Below are 20,212 nucleotides of genomic sequence, written 5' to 3' on the forward strand. Positions count from 1 at the left end.
AAGTTACATATTTATATTATAATTATATGAGGGATTTAAAATTACTCTCTGATACAATATTTTTGAGGAATAATTGAAACCAAACTATGTACACTAATCCAGAAAGCAATCCTAAATAGAGAGTACTGTCTTGTCAAAAGAAAATGTACACGTTGACAGTGAATCACTGTGCATTGAGCCAAGTGTACCAAGATTATTATATTCTGTTCCTGCTATGAGAAACTAATTACTTCAATACCTACTCAGTGCACCTGATTTAACACCAATCTCTAAACTATCTAATGGAATTGTTTTGGTACTTTCCTCCTCAGTTTGACAATTTGAGTTGCTGCTGCTAAATTCATAGCTCAGCTGTGTTTTTATTTAAATTTGTATCAAAAAAAAAGCTATTATCATCAATATTAAGACATGTTAACACCAGTCTGATAAAACTAATTTCTTATTTCCATTAACAATATATTTTGAACTTGCCAATTTGGTTCACAGCCCACAAGCAAATTCTTACATGTCCTACAATAGATGCCAAATACTTGCAAATATATGTTTATATTAGAATATTCATTAATTGGATATCAAATTCTAATTTGTTACCTGTAGCTATGTGATTAATTTTAAATAATGCTTGCTGTTTAAAATCACAATAGTCACAATAGTTCCACACTTAATTTACCAGAGCACCGCTGCTGAGAAGAATCATGAAGACTATGAAGGTCTCAAACCAGTTGTGTTCAACAATCTTATAGCAGGTTTTCCTAAGATTCCACCAGATTTTCCCCTTTCCTTCTTCTACACTGACTTGACAGCATTTGAATCTCCGTACGCACCCTAAATGTGATAATAAATTTTGAGATGTCAGAATAAAGTAAATATTATTAGGAATCACAATTTATGGTAATCATTTGACTTATTTCAGTGCTACTGCATTAGATCCTTATAATTCCTCTTTGAGTATTTTTGTTTAGTATTTGAATTTAAAGCTTTTTATCTTTCTCAATACCTTCCAAAGAGAGAGAGCGAGTGTGAGAACAGTAAATCTATGGCAGTAACTCTGAAAGAGTTACTAATACAAACAGATATTACAGCTATAATCACTAAATTTTGTTTTGCTTTTGGATAAAAAGAGAATCCAATCCAAGTCAATACAATTAGGTCTATTTATCTTGCATTTATTTTGCTTTGCCTACCTTCTGTAAAACAAGCTTCTGGCTCTAGAACTTCTTCAGGTTCTGCTTCTGGCTGTTCACCTTCTGGAGGTAGTCCAATATCAACTGTGCTGCCTTCTGATGAACTGGATGCATTCAATTTCTGTGAATGAAATCCCACATAATTATTTTTTTCCAGTTTTATTATTCTGAATAGAAATTTATGTTGGAAACGTATCAAAATATTTTGAATGTATTCAGTGCTGTGATATTAAAATAATTTCTTATCTACAATCTAAAATGCCAAATTGCTCTACTACAGGTGAGGTCACAAGATTAGAAACTACATAATGTACATTTTCCCTATTGAAAATATTTTGATATTTTCATACAAGGAATTGCTGAAATTATTAGAATATTATTCTGTGCCACATATAAGAATTTTGAATTGAAATTTCAGTAAGGTAAGAATGGGTGCTTTCCACATTTTGTACTGTTTAATTATTCCAATCATGTGGCTGCATTTTAGGTTACACTTCAGATAGCATGTGCTAGTACAAATAAATTTCCAACATCATGACCAAACCAACAGCAAGCTGCACAGATGTATTTTCATGTCTCAAGTAAATATTATTCTAGCAAGTCTGTAAAAAGCTAAATCTAAAAAGTTTGAATATAATTTTTTCATTATTATTGACATGAAAACACATGTTATGAGTTTCATAGGATAATTTAGTTATCTTTATTTCCAAAGGAGCAGCACATTACTTTAGGAGCAGTAGCTGATATTTTGCATACTCACTTGCCAATGCATTTTCTGAATTTACTGTGCATTTTGAAACTACTTATTACTTTGGAACAGTACACATAGATGTCCAATTACTATAAAAGGCCAAAAAAATTTTGAATTACTAAAGTAAAAGCAAACGCTTTTAAAACAATACTGAAATAATACTGCACCAATAAATCATACAAATATTATAATCCAAATCTTAAAAATTATTCTTTCACGTCATCATATGATGTTGGCAACAGACAAATATGAGTACTATAGTAAGTAAAAGTAGTTTGATTACAGCATTCTATGACTCTTCTAATGTTATCACTATATGGAGTATAACATCAGTAAAATGGCTGCATTGATAAATAGCTAATCTTACAAAGGGAATGATGTAAGCAGATTTAGAATAGAATCTATAGGGAATTAATATTAGACAGAGATAGTCTATGATAACATTAAAGATAGATATTTTTGCTGACACTTAAATCTGAAGTTAGAGGCATTATTCCTTTAAAACATTTCTGAGTAGCTTCAAAGTCTATACAGTTTTTTGTAAAGGAAATGTAAACAGTATTAGTCTGTGGATACAGAAAGTAACTTGAGACATTAATGGAATTTTATATAGCAACAAATATTCAGCATGTTCTTTGAACAAAAAGAAGATTCATTCCTTTCTCCCCTATTCTGATTCTATTGACTCACAATATATTCTGCTGTGATTCTGACAGCAGCTTAACTTAGATTTTTGCATACCACGGTTCACTATAGAGCACATTTCAGAGGAAGGCCAAACAAATGAAAACCTGTATTGGAGGGTGTATTGTGCACCTAGTTTCAGTGATACTGCACACCCATTTCATCTATGCATTTTTGAAAATCCCAGTTTAGACATTCACGTTCATATTTCTGCGTGAGCTTTAACATCTGTTGAGGTCAGGTCCAATGTACAAAGAGATGGATGCATGCTTTTCTACAGATTAGTATTGACAAATTTCACATTGCAATATGTTTGAACTATAGATAATGCATGGCAGCTTGGTTATTGTGGAATACTGCCTCTAAAATGGAGAAACTGGAAAGTATGGGATAAATACTGTAGTCCTCAAGGACCACAGGATTTAAACATCAGTTTAGATTGGAAGTCAATCATCAGTTTGAGAAAAGGTCAGAAATACCATAAATGCAAGGTACATTGAAAAAAAAAATAATATATTATGTTAAAAATTACCATTTATTAATACAATATATTAAATAATTTTTAAACTGAGAAGTGACTGTTTTTATTGCATAGTGTTTTCTTAAAATGTTGCTTGCATCATTCCAGTCTGGAGAGCATTTCTAGCAGAATGCTGTAGTAGTAGCAGAGCAAACAAAAATTATGAACTGGCTGAACTGTAAGTTTGAAAGACCTACTGTCCATTCTTTAACAGGAAAATGAAGAGTTCAGTGACTCAGATATTATGCAGTTAGTTTAATAAGCACAAAAGGGTAATGAATTCCTATTATCGAAATTACTTAAGACTAACAGTTAACTCAACATGGAAGATTAGATATAGCCACTATAAGAAGAGATCACAAATATCAGATAGAAAGGTAAAAAAATTATCAATAGAACTGTCAATTATCAAGAACATCAAAAAGACGACTTCATTTATGTGGGGCACTCTGTATGGTGAGATGTATCTTTCAAGTCTCTTCTCACTAAAAATCTGGTATGCTTCATTTACAAAGCTGTAACAGTGATCACAGGAGTTAACTGAACAGAAAAATCCTAAATTGAATCAACAACAGCTGATACTTGAAATGCAACAATTAAATGCCTTATCCCACTGAAAACTCAATTACTCTCCTGTTGATGTAACGAAGTATTTCCTTAGCATGCTGCTCTATTATACCCGAATTTAGCCCAAACCAGATTGGTATATAAAGAAAAATATTATACCATTATTATAATTATACAAATTATTCAATAAATTCAGTCTGTAAGAATTCAGCATAATTTGATGAATGAGGGAGAGAAAAAAAAATTTCAACAGTATAATTTCTTTTTAAATTTGTTATTCTTAACATTGAATTTATTGTATGACACTATGTACAAAATTTATAAAATTTAGTATGCATTAGAAACACCTGAGAAGATTTTATGATACAACATCTCAAGATTTTATCAAATCAATTAAGTTCAGTATGCTAGGGAAACTTTTCAGTAACATGTACGTATTTCCACAGAAAAGTTATGCTCTGGTATAAAACAACTGACCCAGGGACTTTGTACTGATTTCTGTGTATTCAACACATGACCTGGGAACGGACCATGTTATTGCTATTATGCTTTTCCATGCCTTTACATAGGAAAACTTCTTCTAGCATTTACTGTGACTTGCCAGTGTTCACTCATATGGAATCCATAGCTGGCTAGCTAAACTACCCCTAACTAAAGAGCCCCTGATACGTTAGGTATGTAGCATATACCCCAGTTCTTTATCTAAACATATCTGAAAGTTACCTTTGTACCTGGTAAATTGCTCTCTGCTTACCAGCATTAAAAAACCTGGATTTAGGCTATTTACTTTACACATATATAGCTTTTTAAAAAAATTAACCTACAGAAAAAGATAATTATCAAACCCATGCATTACCTTTGATCTAATAGTAAGTCCATTTTAAGATTTTTGTTATACCATGATTCTAGATTCAAAAGGATTCAGTCATGCAGATTATAAGAGATGTTTTAGGATCAAGCATTAGACACTCTTTGAAAGTTATGAAGAAAATTTTCTGAATAGTATGCTAAGAAAATTATTCTCAGAGGAATCTGTTTTTCAAAACCTCAGAATGTACATACTCCACCTCCTTTTCGAAGAAAACAATAAGGGGACAAAAGTAGTTACATGTTTCTAAAGCAGCAGTATACCGATTATCATAGAGATATAAATATCTTTTACATCACATGTACCAACAGCCTTGCCAGTCATGCTTTAGTCAGCAATACAGAACAGTATGAGATACAATTTTTAGTTTAGCTTTCAAGATAGGAAAGCAGCTTGCCTATCAGAGAAGCATTGCAAAAAGCAGCAGCAGCCAAGATAGGTCAGGAAGTTTTTGACATAATTACTTTCTGAACCTTGACAACATCACATAGATTCATACAATTCTGCTTCACTTACAGCCAGGCCACTCTTAACTTCTATCATTCCTTTGTTCCAAAGATGATTATCTGACAGTAACTGGACAGCTCTTAGCTTAACATTTTTAACAAAGCCTGAAATTCCATGATTGGCCAGGATACCACTAATAGATGTTGAAATCATGATTTAAGGGACTGAAGGAGCAAAGAGCAGGACAGACATTAGAAGGAAGATGGCGCCAAGAGAAACCACCACTTTGATTTCGATTTCAATTTCCTTTCCTCCCAAACACCCATGAAAACGCTAAATAATGGAAATTAAATTTGTTTTATTTTCTCAGTGCTGTGTGGATGTCAGTATGAAAATGAAAGGTTCTGTGATATAAATGGCAATATTATATGCAAACTATCCAGTCTTTTCCACTATTTGCAAGCTGTATCATCTATAAAATCTTTAGATTAGAAGTGGTAGATAGCATTGTGATTCCACTGGTGTAATTAAGTGGAATCTGGATGTCACTCTTTCTAATGCTTATACAGTTAGGCAGAATATGAGTACAAAAATCCAGAACACTGTAAATCAAAGCAAAACCATTTTGTGGTGATTATTGGTTGCAAATACTGCAAGAACCCAGTATCCCTAAATTATAGTCTGCTCTGGACTTTCTTGATATTCATAATTCCTTTGATCTACTTATTCATGAGAATTTATTAAATGAAAATATTTGCAAAAAAAGTTGTATGAAAGCAAAAGCATTTTAAGTAGCGGTGGAAATGTGCTCCAGTGGGAAAAAGCTCTCCCACCAGAACCTACTTAAAAAGGCTCTTTAATTCATACAAGCAATAGTGAAAGGATATTTCTGAAACGGAGTAAGGGACTGCTGTTTGCAATTAAGCAAACTTCAGTTAACTCTAACAATAACAACTTGATATCATCCACAGTGAATCACAATATTCCAATACAATGTGACCAATTCACAAAACAAAGCCTAAATTTCTCAGACTATCAAAGAATTTTAAATAATGAATATTTTTAAATCAAAATACATCTTATCAGAATAATTATTCTTTACAAAATATAAAAGTAAAAGCTCTGGAGCAAGTATATTTTAATTCTACCAGTTTACAAAACTGGAAGCAGCAACTGTGGCGTTGTAAATATTATGGCATTTTTTAATAGGTGAGATGTAAATAACACTGAAACTGGTGAACTTCTGGACATTTTGATCCAAACTCAATAGCTTACTTACTTATTTGAATGCTGAACTCTATTTATTACCAATGAGATGAGAATAGCTTTAAGTTTCTCAAGGCAGACAATTTTAAATGTTTGGGGAGGTAATACTTTTTTGACCATAAATTAAAGAGCTATATCAAGATTGAATTGGGCCACATCTTGCAATCAGCGCTCTCTTTGCACCTCTGCACCTAAGCATGAGTGTAAGTAAGAGCAGAACTGATCTCTGAATGTTTAACCAGCCAAATAATTGGTTTTTTGTATGAATTCTTTCAACCAAATCATGGTCACATGCTTTGACTTCAGAAATTAAATTAATTTCATGCTTAATGGTGCTCCAAATACTGCATATTAATCTCCAAAATAACTAAATGCTTGCACAAGTACTAAAGGAAAGCACTTCTAAAACAAATGTGAAAAATAAAAACATGACTATGCTGAGTTTGCAGGTTACTTCCATTATAAGTTAAAATACAGTAGTATGAAAGTTTTCTGAAACAGCTAACAGCTTTTCATTATCAACACAATTTACAGATGGACTTATATATAAATATAAGCTTCTGATGAGAAATGTAGCATATGCGTTACATATTCTGCCTTCCCTCAAAACAAAAGAAAACCCTTCAAAAACAGAATTCTGAATTCTGTAACATCAAGATTGGGAAAGGTACATAGCATGCACTGCAAAATACTGTTAGAATATTATGGAGAGTTTCAGAGCCACAGAAATCTTGGGGCTGCCGCTCTTGCCTGACCATGCTGTGATGCGAGTCCCGTGGCTCAGCAGGGAGCAGCTGTGCATGTTGGTATTTATTGCAATGAATGGGACAGGATCGTAGCTGAAGAGCATGCAGGCCAGTCAATATCTGCTAAAGGGTGATTAAGGAGGATATAGAGAGATGGATAACTTGCTTAGGTAACCTGTGTAAAACTGGTGACACGATGCTCTGCCTCGCTAAAAGGCACCAGAGCTGCCCGCTTGACTGATCCAGCTTGGTCCTACTCCTGTGAGAAGTAAGAATGGTAGGAAATGAAGTTCAGGACACAGCACCTCTGGCTTTTTGCGCTGAATATTGCTTAAAGTAAAATATACATTATTAATGTGTCTTCAACAGCATTAGGACGTCCCATTTTTTTCAAAGCATTGAAAAAATATTTTGTCATTGGTATATCTTGATGCTATTATTGGCCTATAAGTTACATTTAACAAAAATTAATTATTACCCGCTCTTATGATTATTTTAAATAATTATTATACAATCATGTACTACAATATTTTCCATATAAAAGATCCTCATAGTACTTAAGAGCCTAAAATGGAAAAAAATATATTTATAGTTTCTACACTAAATAGCAGTACTGCAGCTCAGATCCATAGACCTTTATTTATAGGACAATGTACTCAGCACAGTGGTCCCACAATTATTAACAGCCTACTTCCATGATAAAGTTTTATTTAGTATTTGTTCTCTAATTTCCTTATTATACTGTATTCACCTACTGACATTCTTATGGACAGTTTTTTTATAATTAAATTTATTTCAGGTTTCAGTAACTTTCTAGAAAATTCCTTGTTAATTCACACCTATGAAGCATGTACAACATTATATGCATTGTTTCTGCAAAGGCACAATCTAGTTAACATTTCTATCAAACTACTGGAAGATACATGTGTTATAACAAAGAATTCACCAAACATTAACATGCTAATTAGAGCTTGCTAATAAATAATTATTTTTTTGGAATTCTGCTCATTGCCCTAGACAACAGTGAATGCATACATGTATTTGGTTGTAGACACAGAAGCAAGCAGAAGCACACAGACACACACTCATCAGCATCTGTCTATCTTATGCAGTGTCCTCACAGCACCAGGATGCCTTAGCTGCCTTTCATCTGCAAATCTGCTAATTGAACACAGTTTGATGGCAGCCCCTGACTTAGATTTTTTCATTTGTCGTGTAAGCAATGAAGTGACTGGCATATCAACTTGGCAATGGCAGTATCATATAAATAAGAAAACACGAGAGGCAGAAATGCAAGGCACATGGCAAAAAGAAGGAAGCCTTGTAAAAAAGCCATTTTTTTTAATTTAAAAAATGCCTTCTTTTCCTATGGATCATTTTCATTACAAGAGTGTTTCTCATCTCACTAATAAGCCAACACTCCACTATATGAAAAATATAATGTAATATATAAATAATGTAAAATATAATATAATAATATATGGTGGTTAAGAGTATCTAGTGAAGAGTAGGAACTAGGATTAAGATTTTAATGCTTTTCTGTCATGCTTCTGTTACTCAAATCTACTTGAAATTTAGGCACTTTTATAAGAAATATGCTCACAATCTTTGCCTACTGCTGTGTCTCGAAAAATCCCTTAAACTGATAAGTATTCCCTTCAACTTTTCACCTTCAGCATCTGCATTAGTAAGAAATTTTGGCCCCAAATATGCTCAGCAGAGTTTCAGACTTGGCCAGTCAAAACTGCTTGGCAGTAGCTCATCCCTGACTCAATATGCGTTTCTTTGTCTTATCACTTGATCAGTTTGCAGCTCCTGAAGCACAACAGCATTAAGTGCCTCCAAGAATGCAATGAAGACACTGCTTTCTTTTAAATATGGCAGGTGGAGTAGAAAAAGCCTTTCTTTTATGGTGGAAGCTTAATGACTGGAGTTTGTGCCTCAAATGTGCGATAATCCACTGTAAAACTTTTCCTATAGGAAGTCAGTATTTTTGTCACCTTGTAGAATAACCCAATGAGGATCCTTCCGTGGGAAGAAAAGAAAGATTTGGTTAATGCAAAGAGTCAGCAGCCACATCATGCAGGTCTACAGTGAAGTTAGAGATGCACCATTGTCATACTGAGCCCTGCTAACAACCAGCACAGAGGTTTGTATAAAGCTTATCTTCCACCTCTCCTACTGACAGAGCTCTTGTGCAGTGAAGAACAGAGCAACTGAAGGTTAAACTGCAACAGATTTGTTCTACACCTAAGTACTAGTTTTGAAGGGTAAGATAAATATTAATACAATCAATCTGAAAAAAAAAAGAATAATAAAGACATTTGTGATAAGAAACAAGAAAATACAACTAAATGTGTAATGCAGTTGGTACAAAAAAGAATCTCAGGAGAAAAATTACTAGAATCTTACCCATATTTATGCTCTCAGATTCAAGTAAGAGAAAATCACTAATGAAAGCCTTTATGTTATTTTATGTCTACCCCACAGCATGCAATACTGTTCAAAAATACCCATGCTAATGCTGAATGAGCTAGCATCAGTACTAAGCATTGCACAGACTTACTCCACTTGAGCTGATGTGCCTCCAGCACCCTCAGTTGTGCAGGACAAAGCAGTGGGTTAATAATACACACACAGTAATAATGCCTTGGCATCCACTATAACTCTCAGTGCTAGCTTGGATTTATCCACTTGGCACCACATTGGGCCAGAAAGAGGTACATTTTATTAGTCACAGTAGGTAACAGATTCAAATATCTTAAAGCTTTGAAAATAACAGTGAGTAGTCAAATGAAAGGATTTTATATTGGGATATTAAGCTCTGTAACTTTTTTACCATAAGGCCATTACTTCAGTGGTTCTGCTACCATCAGATGGATTATTAGTGATTTATATGACAACTTCTTAGTGATGCTAGTCCAGTATTCAAATGTACCTACCTATGATGTATATGGATGCATTTTCACTACATAAAAAAGGTAAAAACTTCAGAATGAACTGTTAAAAAAACAGGTTAAAAAAGAAACTGCTCTAATGAAATAAGCATGGAGAAATTTTCACCAGCCATACACAATTTGTATGGCTTCTGGTATCTAGGACTATTAAACTGGTTCCTTTTCTTTTTAAGGAATTAACTAAATAAAATAGACAAAAATACTGATTTTCTAAAAACTTTACTACACATCTTGATTTTTACTGTAAATGCCATATTGTATGACCATCTTCCAAAACTCACAACCTTACATCAATACACCAAAAAAGCATTATGAATTTGCATATGCTGTTGTAAAGGAAGAAAGATTTGAATTCAATGATAATAACCTTGGCAAAAAAAAAGAAAAGCCTCAGAGTATTTTAAAACTAGAAATAGGCTTACCTCTTTGCTTTCTTCCAGGTCTGATTCACTGCTGAACTCCTCTGTGTTTAAATTTTCAAAATCTGATTCTCCAACAGCAATGGGCACTGTCACGGTGAGACTTGGATTGTTTATGAATGACATGTAATCACTTTCATCAACAACATATTTTTCCACACTGCTGCCTATGCCACTGGTAGTTCCATTCCCATCTTTGAGATAGGCAAGGTTTTTACCTATGTCTACGATTGTATGGTTGGAAATACAGCTGTCTTTTTTATTATTTAGGTCTTCAAGAGGCTTGATTTCATCTAAAACTTTCTGCTTTCTAACAAAGGCTTTCTGGATGAATTCCCGCACTTTTCTCTTCACATAATCTATGCCTTTCTGAATCCTTGCCACAGCAATCTGGAGATTGTTCATTTCATTATCATCGTCTGTAGCAGCAAGGTTGTCTGAACTAAAAGAGCTCAGCAGCAAGGCCAGAAATAGGTTCAATACCTAAAAGAACATAAGGAAAAAATTACTCTTATTTTTAAGTCATAAAAGAAATGTCATTATGAGTTTTTCAATATGAGATAATTTTTATTTCACATGTAACACTTTATTTCTACACACCGTCCTGCTATTCTATTTGGTTCATAATCCCTATCCCAAACATTTTATTATCTTGCCAGAAGATAATAAACTTTTAGCTGGTTTAACTTCACTAATACAGGTGAAAATCTGAGCTGTTCATTGACTGTCTCCTCCACAATCTGCACTAGTGCAGGTCTGCTCATCAAAACGGAGAATGACATAACGAGGCAGAGTACAACATAATGTAGTGATTTATGCAAGCTACATCCACTGCAGTGTTCATAGGCCAGGGGAATGTAGGCAAATGCCAGTCTTCTACAGTTGAACAGACCATACTTCTGGTATCTCCACTTCATATTATAGTAAAATTTTGCATTGGCAAGTATATATGAGCCTATCTTGGTTCTGGGCAGGAACACTAGCTAAGATATAAAGTCCACATATGGGATACACCTCAGTTCCAAGAAGTTATTTCAGACTTTCTAGCATGACATTTTATAAACATACAAGAGAAATTTGGATTGTATGCAATTATGACCATGTGAAAAACTGATTAAATATAATTTAATTAAAAATCAGCTAAATTATATTTGTCAGTTCTTCCTGCTCAAACTTGCAGAACATTTTATAATATATGTCACAAGGACTCGCATTAGTCTGGTGAGACATGGCAGTGATGACTGTGGATAAGCATATTTATAAAATTTGTGGATCATACCAAAAAGAGGAAGGATGACAGCACTCAATGATAAAGAATTGCAATTAAACATAACCATAGTTTATGACAAATTGGTGAAATGATTCAAAATCAATATGTTTAATTCTGAAGTACTCTTGTGGAAAGGATTGTGAAGAAATATTAAAAGTATATATACAGAAGGTGTGAAAACTGGCAAGGTGGAAACACTGCAGAAAGGGACACAGAGGCTGCATCACGAAAGCAACGCTGGTACAGAAATTTCATGTGTCATTTGGGCATGTCCTGCAAGCAATGCTGAATGTAAGAAATTAAAGAATCATTATTCCACATTATTCAGTACTTGTGTCTTTATTAAAAATGTTGCTTGGGAGGAATTCAGACACCAGTAGCAAAAGGGATAAGCCATTTACAAATCATCGCTTAGGAGAAAAAGAGTTATGCTTGTTTTGTTTCACAGAGAAATAACTGAAAGTGAAAACAGTAAGCTTTTAAGTATTATAAATATTGTCATAAAGACCAACAGTTTTCCATCAATTTTGAGACAATTTAGTTTACTTGGCTGCAGAAGGTGATTTAAATTAGACTTTTCTTAAAAGGCACTCTTAACTATAAGCATAATTCAGCACTGATCTTACTAAAGAGGTTATTAACTTACTGAGATTTAAAACAAAAAGTAGACAACATTTTTCATAGACAATCTGTATATATTTGAACCTGGTGTACAGAAAGGGCAAGTGAACTACATGATTTCCTGAACTCCTTCTCTACTCTTTGTTTCAGATTTCTAAATCATGAAAAATAGGAGATATGCCCTAAGAGTTATAAAAAATCCCCATGGATTACATACCACCAGGTTTCCAATCACCATGACCATCATGAAGACTGTAAGGCACATGGTTTGGCCAGCAACCTCCATGCAGTCCCACATTGTTTCTATCCATTCTCCACACAGCACTCGGAATACAATCAGGAAAGAGTGGAAAAAGTCATGCATGTGCCAGCGAGGAAGTTCACAGTCGCTGGAGATCTTGCAGACGCATTCCTTGTAGCTTTTCCCAAACAGCTGCATCCCAACCACAGCGAAAATGAACACAATGATGGCCAGCACCAGGGTCAGATTCCCCAGAGCCCCCACAGAGTTGCCAATAATCTTAATCAGCATATTTAGGGTTGGCCAAGATTTTGCCAGTTTGAAGACTCGAAGCTGCAAAACAGAAGAATGGTGTATGGTTCTTCGTTATCTAAATGTAATGAAATTACTGCTATACATTTTATATTTCAGCTACTCTGTGTCTACATCATATCTCTTTAATCTTTAGAAGCTTTAGTTACAAAATTTCTGTTTCCAGGTCTTTGTACAATACTATATATCAGCAGCGTTAAGTCCTGATTCAAGTGATAAGAAATCAAAAATGTCTCTGCTCATTTCAATTACATTGAAATTTTCACAAAGACTCTAATTCAGACTTTGACTCTTTTGGTGACTTCAGGTATTTATAAAGAAGTTGTACTTGTTAAAGAAGTTGGACAAAACAGTCTTTCTCCTCTGAGAAAATATTACTAAAAATAAATTAGCACATATGAAATGAGATCAATTTAACAGGACTGTAAGTGCATAGTCACTCCCAGTTTCTTTCATTGTAACAGGCAGTGAGATGGAGGAAATGATTTTCCTAAAGAAAGAAGCAAGCTAGAGTTGTTAATGACAGACATAGAGGTGATTTGCAAGTATCTTTAACAATATATTTTTCGGTAATTTAAAATAAATGCAATGTGTCTTACAAAGCTTGTTATACAACATTTAGGAAAAAAAAGCAAAGCATTATATTATTAAGTACCACTTGAAGCACACAAAAATTAAATTATTGGAGAGATACAGATTTTTTTCAGACAATTGAAAGAGGACAATAATAAAAGGAATATAAAACTAAATATTATTTCATGTGGTGATTTTATGTTTTATAAAGAAAATACACAAATGTCAAGTTAAAACCAGAATCTACAAATGAGAGAGAAGTCAATCCAGACTGAGATTAGACTTTAGGTAAAGTACAATATAATGCTATGCAGACAACCAGAAAACACATATTTAAAACCCCTTATTTCTTAAAAGGAATATATTTAACTTTCAAGTTAAATATATTTTTTTTTATTTAAGGCAGAAGTTGAGTTTGATGACCAGGACCTTTAGCTTCATATCTCTCACTGTGTAGGTCTTTTCTGAAGAGTGTTTGGACACTGAATTGCATGCTAGTCTAGTCTGAAGCAAGACCAAGGTTTTTCAAGTTCCTATGCATGAAAGAGGTATCTAATAACAGACAGAGACACTGTACTGACTTCTGAGCAGAAAAGCTGTTACACAGCAGACAGACCCTTGCACAGGATAGTAGGAGAAAGCTGGTAGGGATGAAAAGCCCCTGAACAATGAAAAATCTTAACATTACTCTCTTTTAAAACTAAGCAAGAAAGGCAATTGGTAATGGAAGTCTATAAGCTAAAATTGTCAAGAAACTTTTATTAATTAACCTATTATCTACCAAGCAATTCACTAATCTTCAATCACAAGTACTGAGGGCCCTGTGGCTCTTGCTTTTTTTTACTCCCTCATCCAGGCAGACGATGCTAAGAATACTTTTATTATAGAAGTTAATCCTTTAAGCATACTTTCAGCAAGAATAGAATTGATGTTGACAGTATCTTGAAAGAAAAATAGACATTAATAAGATAACATGCAAAACAAACCTGACATAATATATACATGTGCCATCTAGCGAAGATGCAATTTAGCATTTTCTAAGTTCTAAAAAGATCTGTCTCAGCCAAATATTCCATTTGAAAATGAAAAATGCACAAAATATATATGTACAAATAGAAAAATTTAATATAGAAACATATTTTAAATAGTATATTTACCAATCTGAATGATCGAAGGACGGATAATCCTTCTACATTTGCAAGGCCAAGTTCCATTAAACTAAGACTCACAATAAAACCATCAAAAATATTCCAGCCCTCTTGGAAATAATAATAAGGATCCATGGCAATTATCTTGAGAAACATTTCTGCTGTAAAAATTCCAGTAAACACCTGGAAGGAAAATACAGTTTCTTAGTCCAGTTTAGGAAGAAAATATTTAGAAAGTAAAACTAATGGTATCAACATGTGCTAAGATATATTTTCAACAATAAATTAATGATAAATCTGAATATCTTCTCGATATTTCCATACACTGGGGTTAGGAATAAAATTCATATTTGAAGCTCACATATGCATCAAAATGTTTGAGTACAAAAAAATAAGAGGTAAATGGGAAAACACAGTTTTTATCTAACTTGCTAATATATATGTATGCCAATACACAGAATATAATCTGATTTTAATACTCATTTTTGTCTTCTTAGAGCTCATCTTTGCCCTTATACCACCTTTTTACTTCCAGGGATAAAGATAATTGTTCATATTATAAACTTATTTTATTAAGAAAAGAATTATACAGAAAGTTGAGCAGAACTGTTCTTCTTCAGGATGGCCTGTGGAAAACATTACCATTCTCTTTCATCATTTCCTTACATCTGCCATGCTTACTGTGTCTTTCCCCTCTAAAATTCCTTGAACACATAGATCCTTAGGAGGTGCTAGTGAGGAGCAGAACATGTATGGGAATGGATCAGAAAGTTTTTGTTATTTGTAACTATCCATCAAGAAAAAAAATTCTTTAATGAGCTTCAGTGACAGAAGACGAAGATTTTAAAAATCAAAATGCACATTGACTCAGTACATCTTTGCTCTATTAAGGAAGACTGGCAAAATTTACAAATGTCAACAAAAAATTTAGGTTCAATAATCCCAAACCTCTAGTCAACTTTTTCTTTTACATGAATGCGCATAAGTCACAAAAGAACTGAAGAAAAATGCATTTTACATACATGGCACATCATGAAAGACTTACAAGGTTTCCTACTGAAAGCACACCACTGAACTGTTCTGTCATTGGGTAGTGCTCCATGGCCATGAACAGGGTGTTTAGGACGATGCAGATGGTAATGGCCAGATCAACAAAAGGGTCCATCACAATCAAATTTACAATGTGCTTGACTTTCAGCCAGGGAGTACAGCAGTCCCAAATCAAGCAAGTGTTAGCAAATTTATACCAGCATGGTGGACATTTCTGTCTGGATTCTTCCAGTTCTAGAAAGAAAAATGAAAATAACATTTTACACGTATTTCTCTATTCCAGAGTCGCCTGGATATTTCCTTTAAGTCTAAATTCTGTTTTCCAAGGTACATCTCATAAACTGTGTTGATATTTTGAAACTAAGACTGCTTTCAGTTAAAAGAAATCACAAGTTAAAATTACTAAATTATTTAAAATTTAATTATTAAAATTATTTTAAAAAAAACAAACCCAAAAAACCAACAAAACAAACACTAAAAAAATCTCCCGAAAAGCACTCAATACAATTATACTGAAGTTTCAGTAGATAAAAGAACCATTCATGAGCTAATGTTATATAGAATGCAAAAGATAAATTTGTCTTTGAAACCTGTCATAAGGCTGGGTGATGAGGGGGATTGAAAGCAGCCCAGCAGACAAAGACTTGGGGTTATTGGTGGCTGAAAAACTGTGTGTGAGCCAACCATGTCAGTCACAGCCCAGAGAGCCAATATCTTCCTGGGCAGCATCAAAAGCAGCATGGCCAGCAGACTGAGGGAAGGAGTTCTCCTCCTCTTCTCCAGCTGGAGTGCTGTGTTCAGCTCTAGGGTTCCCAGCACAAGAGCAGGTTCAGAGGAGGCCACAGAGATATTCAGGGGCCAGAGCATGTGGCCTGTGAAGACAGGCTGAGAGACCTGGGGCTGCTTATCTAAAGAGAAGGCTCCAAGCAGACCTTATTGCAGCCTTCCAGTACTTACAGGGGGCCTGCAGGGAAGATGGAGAGGGAGCCTTTATCTGGGAGCAAAGTGATAGGGTGAGGGTTTACAGTTGTAAACAGAAAGAGGGTGTGTTTAGATTAGATACTAGGCAGAAATTCTTTACTGTGAGAGCGGTGAGGCCCTGGCACAGGTTGCCCAGGGAAACTGTAGGCGCCCTATCCCTGGACATGTTCAAGACCAGGTTGGATGGGGCTTGGAGAAATCTGCTCTGGTGAAAGGTGTTCCTGTCCATGGCAGGGGCGTTGGAACTAGATGATCTTTAAGGTCCCTTCCAATAAAATATTTTAAAATTTCCTCATGAAAGATAAGCATTTAGAACAAGCCTGAAGTCCAACAAGTATTTAGGCAGCATTATGGTCCACATGTGCACAACTGCTCATTATTACCTTCCAATTTTCTATTTTGGGCATAGCCATTTAAGCCTCAACATACTGCTTCACCCTTTCTCACAAATAGTTGCTTAATTCTATGATTCAAAGTAATTGTATTTAACCTTACAGAAAGAAGAACATGATCCCTCTTTTGTGAAACAGCGAATCTATTGAATTGGTAGAAAGGGATTGTTCTACTTCAAGAAACAGCCATTTCAGCAACCTAAAAAGAGCTTACCCCAAAACATAACTTCACTAGAGAAAGACTACATTGAATAATTGGTTTTGCTTCCATTTAAATTGGAAACTTGCTACTTCTACCTCAAACTTATTAGTATAAGTTGTAAGCTTGACTCTTTTCCCAAATTTATCAGTCCCAAATTAAAAAAAATAAACAAACCACAAAAAATCCCACCCCTAGCTCCATATAGAAATCTCTTCTTGTCTATATCCTCTAGGCTGAAATAGCTGTCTTAAAACATCACTACTGCTTAATGTAGCACACATTTAATAGCAATTTTAAGGCACAGTCATACAAAAAAAACCTGTGTTACATACCTTCCATTGTGTTTGTAAGCATGCTGGCTATACTCATTGCTCTTTGCCTTGCACTAGGGTCTGTTAGGTAGTCCATAGGAACATGGTAAGAACTAGAATGTCTTTTTCTTAAGTCAGTTTCTGTAGTAGTGCCCTGAAAATAAAACACTGATGAAATAGCTAATTGACTGTACACATAATAACACTGTAAGTTACTGTAGGGGTCTACTGATTTAAACACTGCTGTCCCACACTATACTCCAGTTATACTGAGGCTTCCCAACAAACTAAGGCATGCCTGACTGTACAGAAATAGTCAAACACTGCAGTGTATTGCTTGTGTGCCTGAAGAATATGTTTTCAAGTATTTTGCTGGAACAGGGCTGAGATATTAAAGCAGTTTTCAGACTAAAAAATGTTCCACAATGCTTGTCAATGAGCTTTGCTGTAAATATCTTTCCATTTAGGCAGTGAAGTCTTTTTCTAAACATGAAAATGCACAGCCCACACACCTAGTGGTAAAGAAATTAAGCATAAGTGTATTTTCTTAAAATAACTCTTAATTTATAATAAACCAGGAATTTCCTAGCACATTTTTCAAACAAATGAAAAAATATTTAGTAATGTTGATATGAAAAAACCCATTAAAAAATTAGCTATATTACAGGAACACTATCATAACCCTTGAAAATCGTACTACCAGGGTAACATCAAAAGTTTCACGTATGTACAGCAGGAAGCTAAATACTTATTTAATACATTCAATTAAGTAAATGTAATTAATTTTTTTTCCATTTTGATATCCTTTCTGATATACAAGTACAGAACCATCTAGTTAAGTCCAAGCATAATGAATCAATGGGTGTAAGACTACACAAACTAAATTTATTCAGTGGTTTACTATGCTATTCTGTTCCCAGTCAATTCACATGCATTTTCACATATTTTATTAATGAGAGTCGGAAAATTTCAGTTTCTCCTTTAGCTTATAGCTGGAATATATAAAAGAAGCATTCACAGCTTAGCCAGAAAGGTCATCACTGCTGTGTGACTACATTTTGTGGAAACAGTGACTGATCATACAGGGAGAGAACATCATGCCTGAGCTATTGCAGACTTTCTTACATTGCTAGCAGTGGCTGCTTTATCAATCATCACCTCTGGCAGAAGCTGTCCCGTAGGCGATGTCAGAGCTGGTGGCCCACCAACTAAAGAAACCACTCCATTGCAATCCACAGTGCTGTGCATCTTCCCATTTGCTGGAAGTGCAGGTACTGTTCTGGATGACCTACTGGCCTGGCTAATGTTACTGTTGCGCCGTTCACCATGTCTATGAGGAACAAAGAGAGAATCTCTCCTGCTCTCATTGTCTTCAAAGGTGCTGTGCTCATCATCAGCAAAGTCATTCTCTGATCCTACGTCTTTTGCTCGACCTCTGAAGCTGAAAAGACTTGTTCTGCTGTTGCGCCTTGGGGAAAACAGGGAGCCACGAATGCTCAGCAAAGACTGCAGGTAAATAAAAATGATTATTATCAGATGAAAATCCTTTAAAATACAACATTTTCATACAGAGGAAAAATCCACAATGTCTTAAAGGGTAAGGTCATCTACAAAGAAATGAACTGGCACAGTCCCACCCGCCCCCCTAATACACTCCCTTTTGGGTACTAAACAAAGAGCACATAAGTGACAGACAAAGACTAGTTATTTTAGTGCTTTGGATATATGAAATCAATCAGTTTAATTAGAGTAAAAGAAACTGCTTGACAGAATTGTTTCCTCTGCTATTCTGCCTGTGTTATTACCAACTGTTCATAAACTGAATAAGTATATCTGGACACTTTTTACCCCAGTCTGGCATTAGTATGACAGGCGGAGTAAATAAAAATTTAGGCAAGTTTTCTGTGACTCAGTCTGCACACAGAAGTACCTCCCAAATACTGCCTAGTTTAAAAATATACATATCTTTTCAGATATTAATCAAGTAGGTCATAATAGGTTTCTTATATTTTTTTTTAAAGTCTTAGCTATCCTGAAAATGCAATGTTTTGCCTGTAATTTTGTATGAACAGGTTTGCTAATCTTTATCAGTTAACTCATAGGAATAAATTTTCTATCATAGGAGTAAATGATCAACCTGCTATTGGAGGAGCTCCAGTATTAGAGTCAAAATAATGCTCTAATCTTACAATTAATTATACACATTCTTAATTTTAATTCATATCAGTAATTGCCTTGACTGCTAAGTATTAGCACCTGATTTCACCCAAGACCTCTATGAACAGCAGAGATGATACATAATGAAGCAGTGTCTTTGTTTCTCTTCTGCAACTTATTTTTGTGGACCTGAGCCCCATTGTACTAGGGACTGCAAAAATGCAGAATAAAAAGGCACTCTGTAAAGAACTTATCATTTAAATGTAACACAACAGATGGATACATAAAGAGAGGGAATACACAGAGGCAAAATTGATGAGTATGATAAACAGTCATCTTAGCTCACCTGAAGTCACTTCCCTGTCAAGCTTTCTGTAGGCAGCATGGTAAAAGAGAGTTTTAAAGAGGGATTTGAGGAAAGCAATGAAGTGTTCTGTGAAAACTCATGGGAGCTTCTTCCAAGCATGAAGGGCAGCATACCAGAAAGAGCTCAAAGAAACTAGTTTGAAAATTTAACAGGAGGTTATGAATGCTGGTTTGGGTCG

At 34.6% G+C, this 20,212-nt stretch overlaps 1 protein-coding gene across 2 annotated transcripts in view; it reads right to left on the bottom strand.

Annotated features, from left to right (window-relative positions):
- The window catches only part of SCN2A (sodium voltage-gated channel alpha subunit 2), a 73,712-nt gene that overhangs the window by 13,878 nt on the left and 39,622 nt on the right, over positions 1 to 20,212 (bottom strand). For both annotated transcript variants that reach the window (XM_086898119.1, XM_086898120.1), the window contains 8 exons: positions 18,636 to 19,016; positions 17,532 to 17,664; positions 15,620 to 15,858; positions 14,584 to 14,757; positions 12,518 to 12,874; positions 10,413 to 10,892; positions 1,185 to 1,305; positions 671 to 825 (listed from right to left, as the gene is read on the bottom strand). In XM_086898119.1, coding sequence (XP_086754245.1) covers positions 671 to 825; positions 1,185 to 1,305; positions 10,413 to 10,892; positions 12,518 to 12,874; positions 14,584 to 14,757; positions 15,620 to 15,858; positions 17,532 to 17,664; positions 18,636 to 19,016 — 2,040 coding nt within the window. The remainder of the gene's footprint in view (positions 1 to 670; positions 826 to 1,184; positions 1,306 to 10,412; positions 10,893 to 12,517; positions 12,875 to 14,583; positions 14,758 to 15,619; positions 15,859 to 17,531; positions 17,665 to 18,635; positions 19,017 to 20,212) is intronic.

The sequence above is a fragment of the Cyanistes caeruleus genome, chromosome 7 (genome assembly GCF_971803275.1).
Source record: "Cyanistes caeruleus chromosome 7, bCyaCae1.hap1.1, whole genome shotgun sequence".
Classification (NCBI taxonomy): domain Eukaryota; kingdom Metazoa; phylum Chordata; class Aves; order Passeriformes; family Paridae; genus Cyanistes; species Cyanistes caeruleus.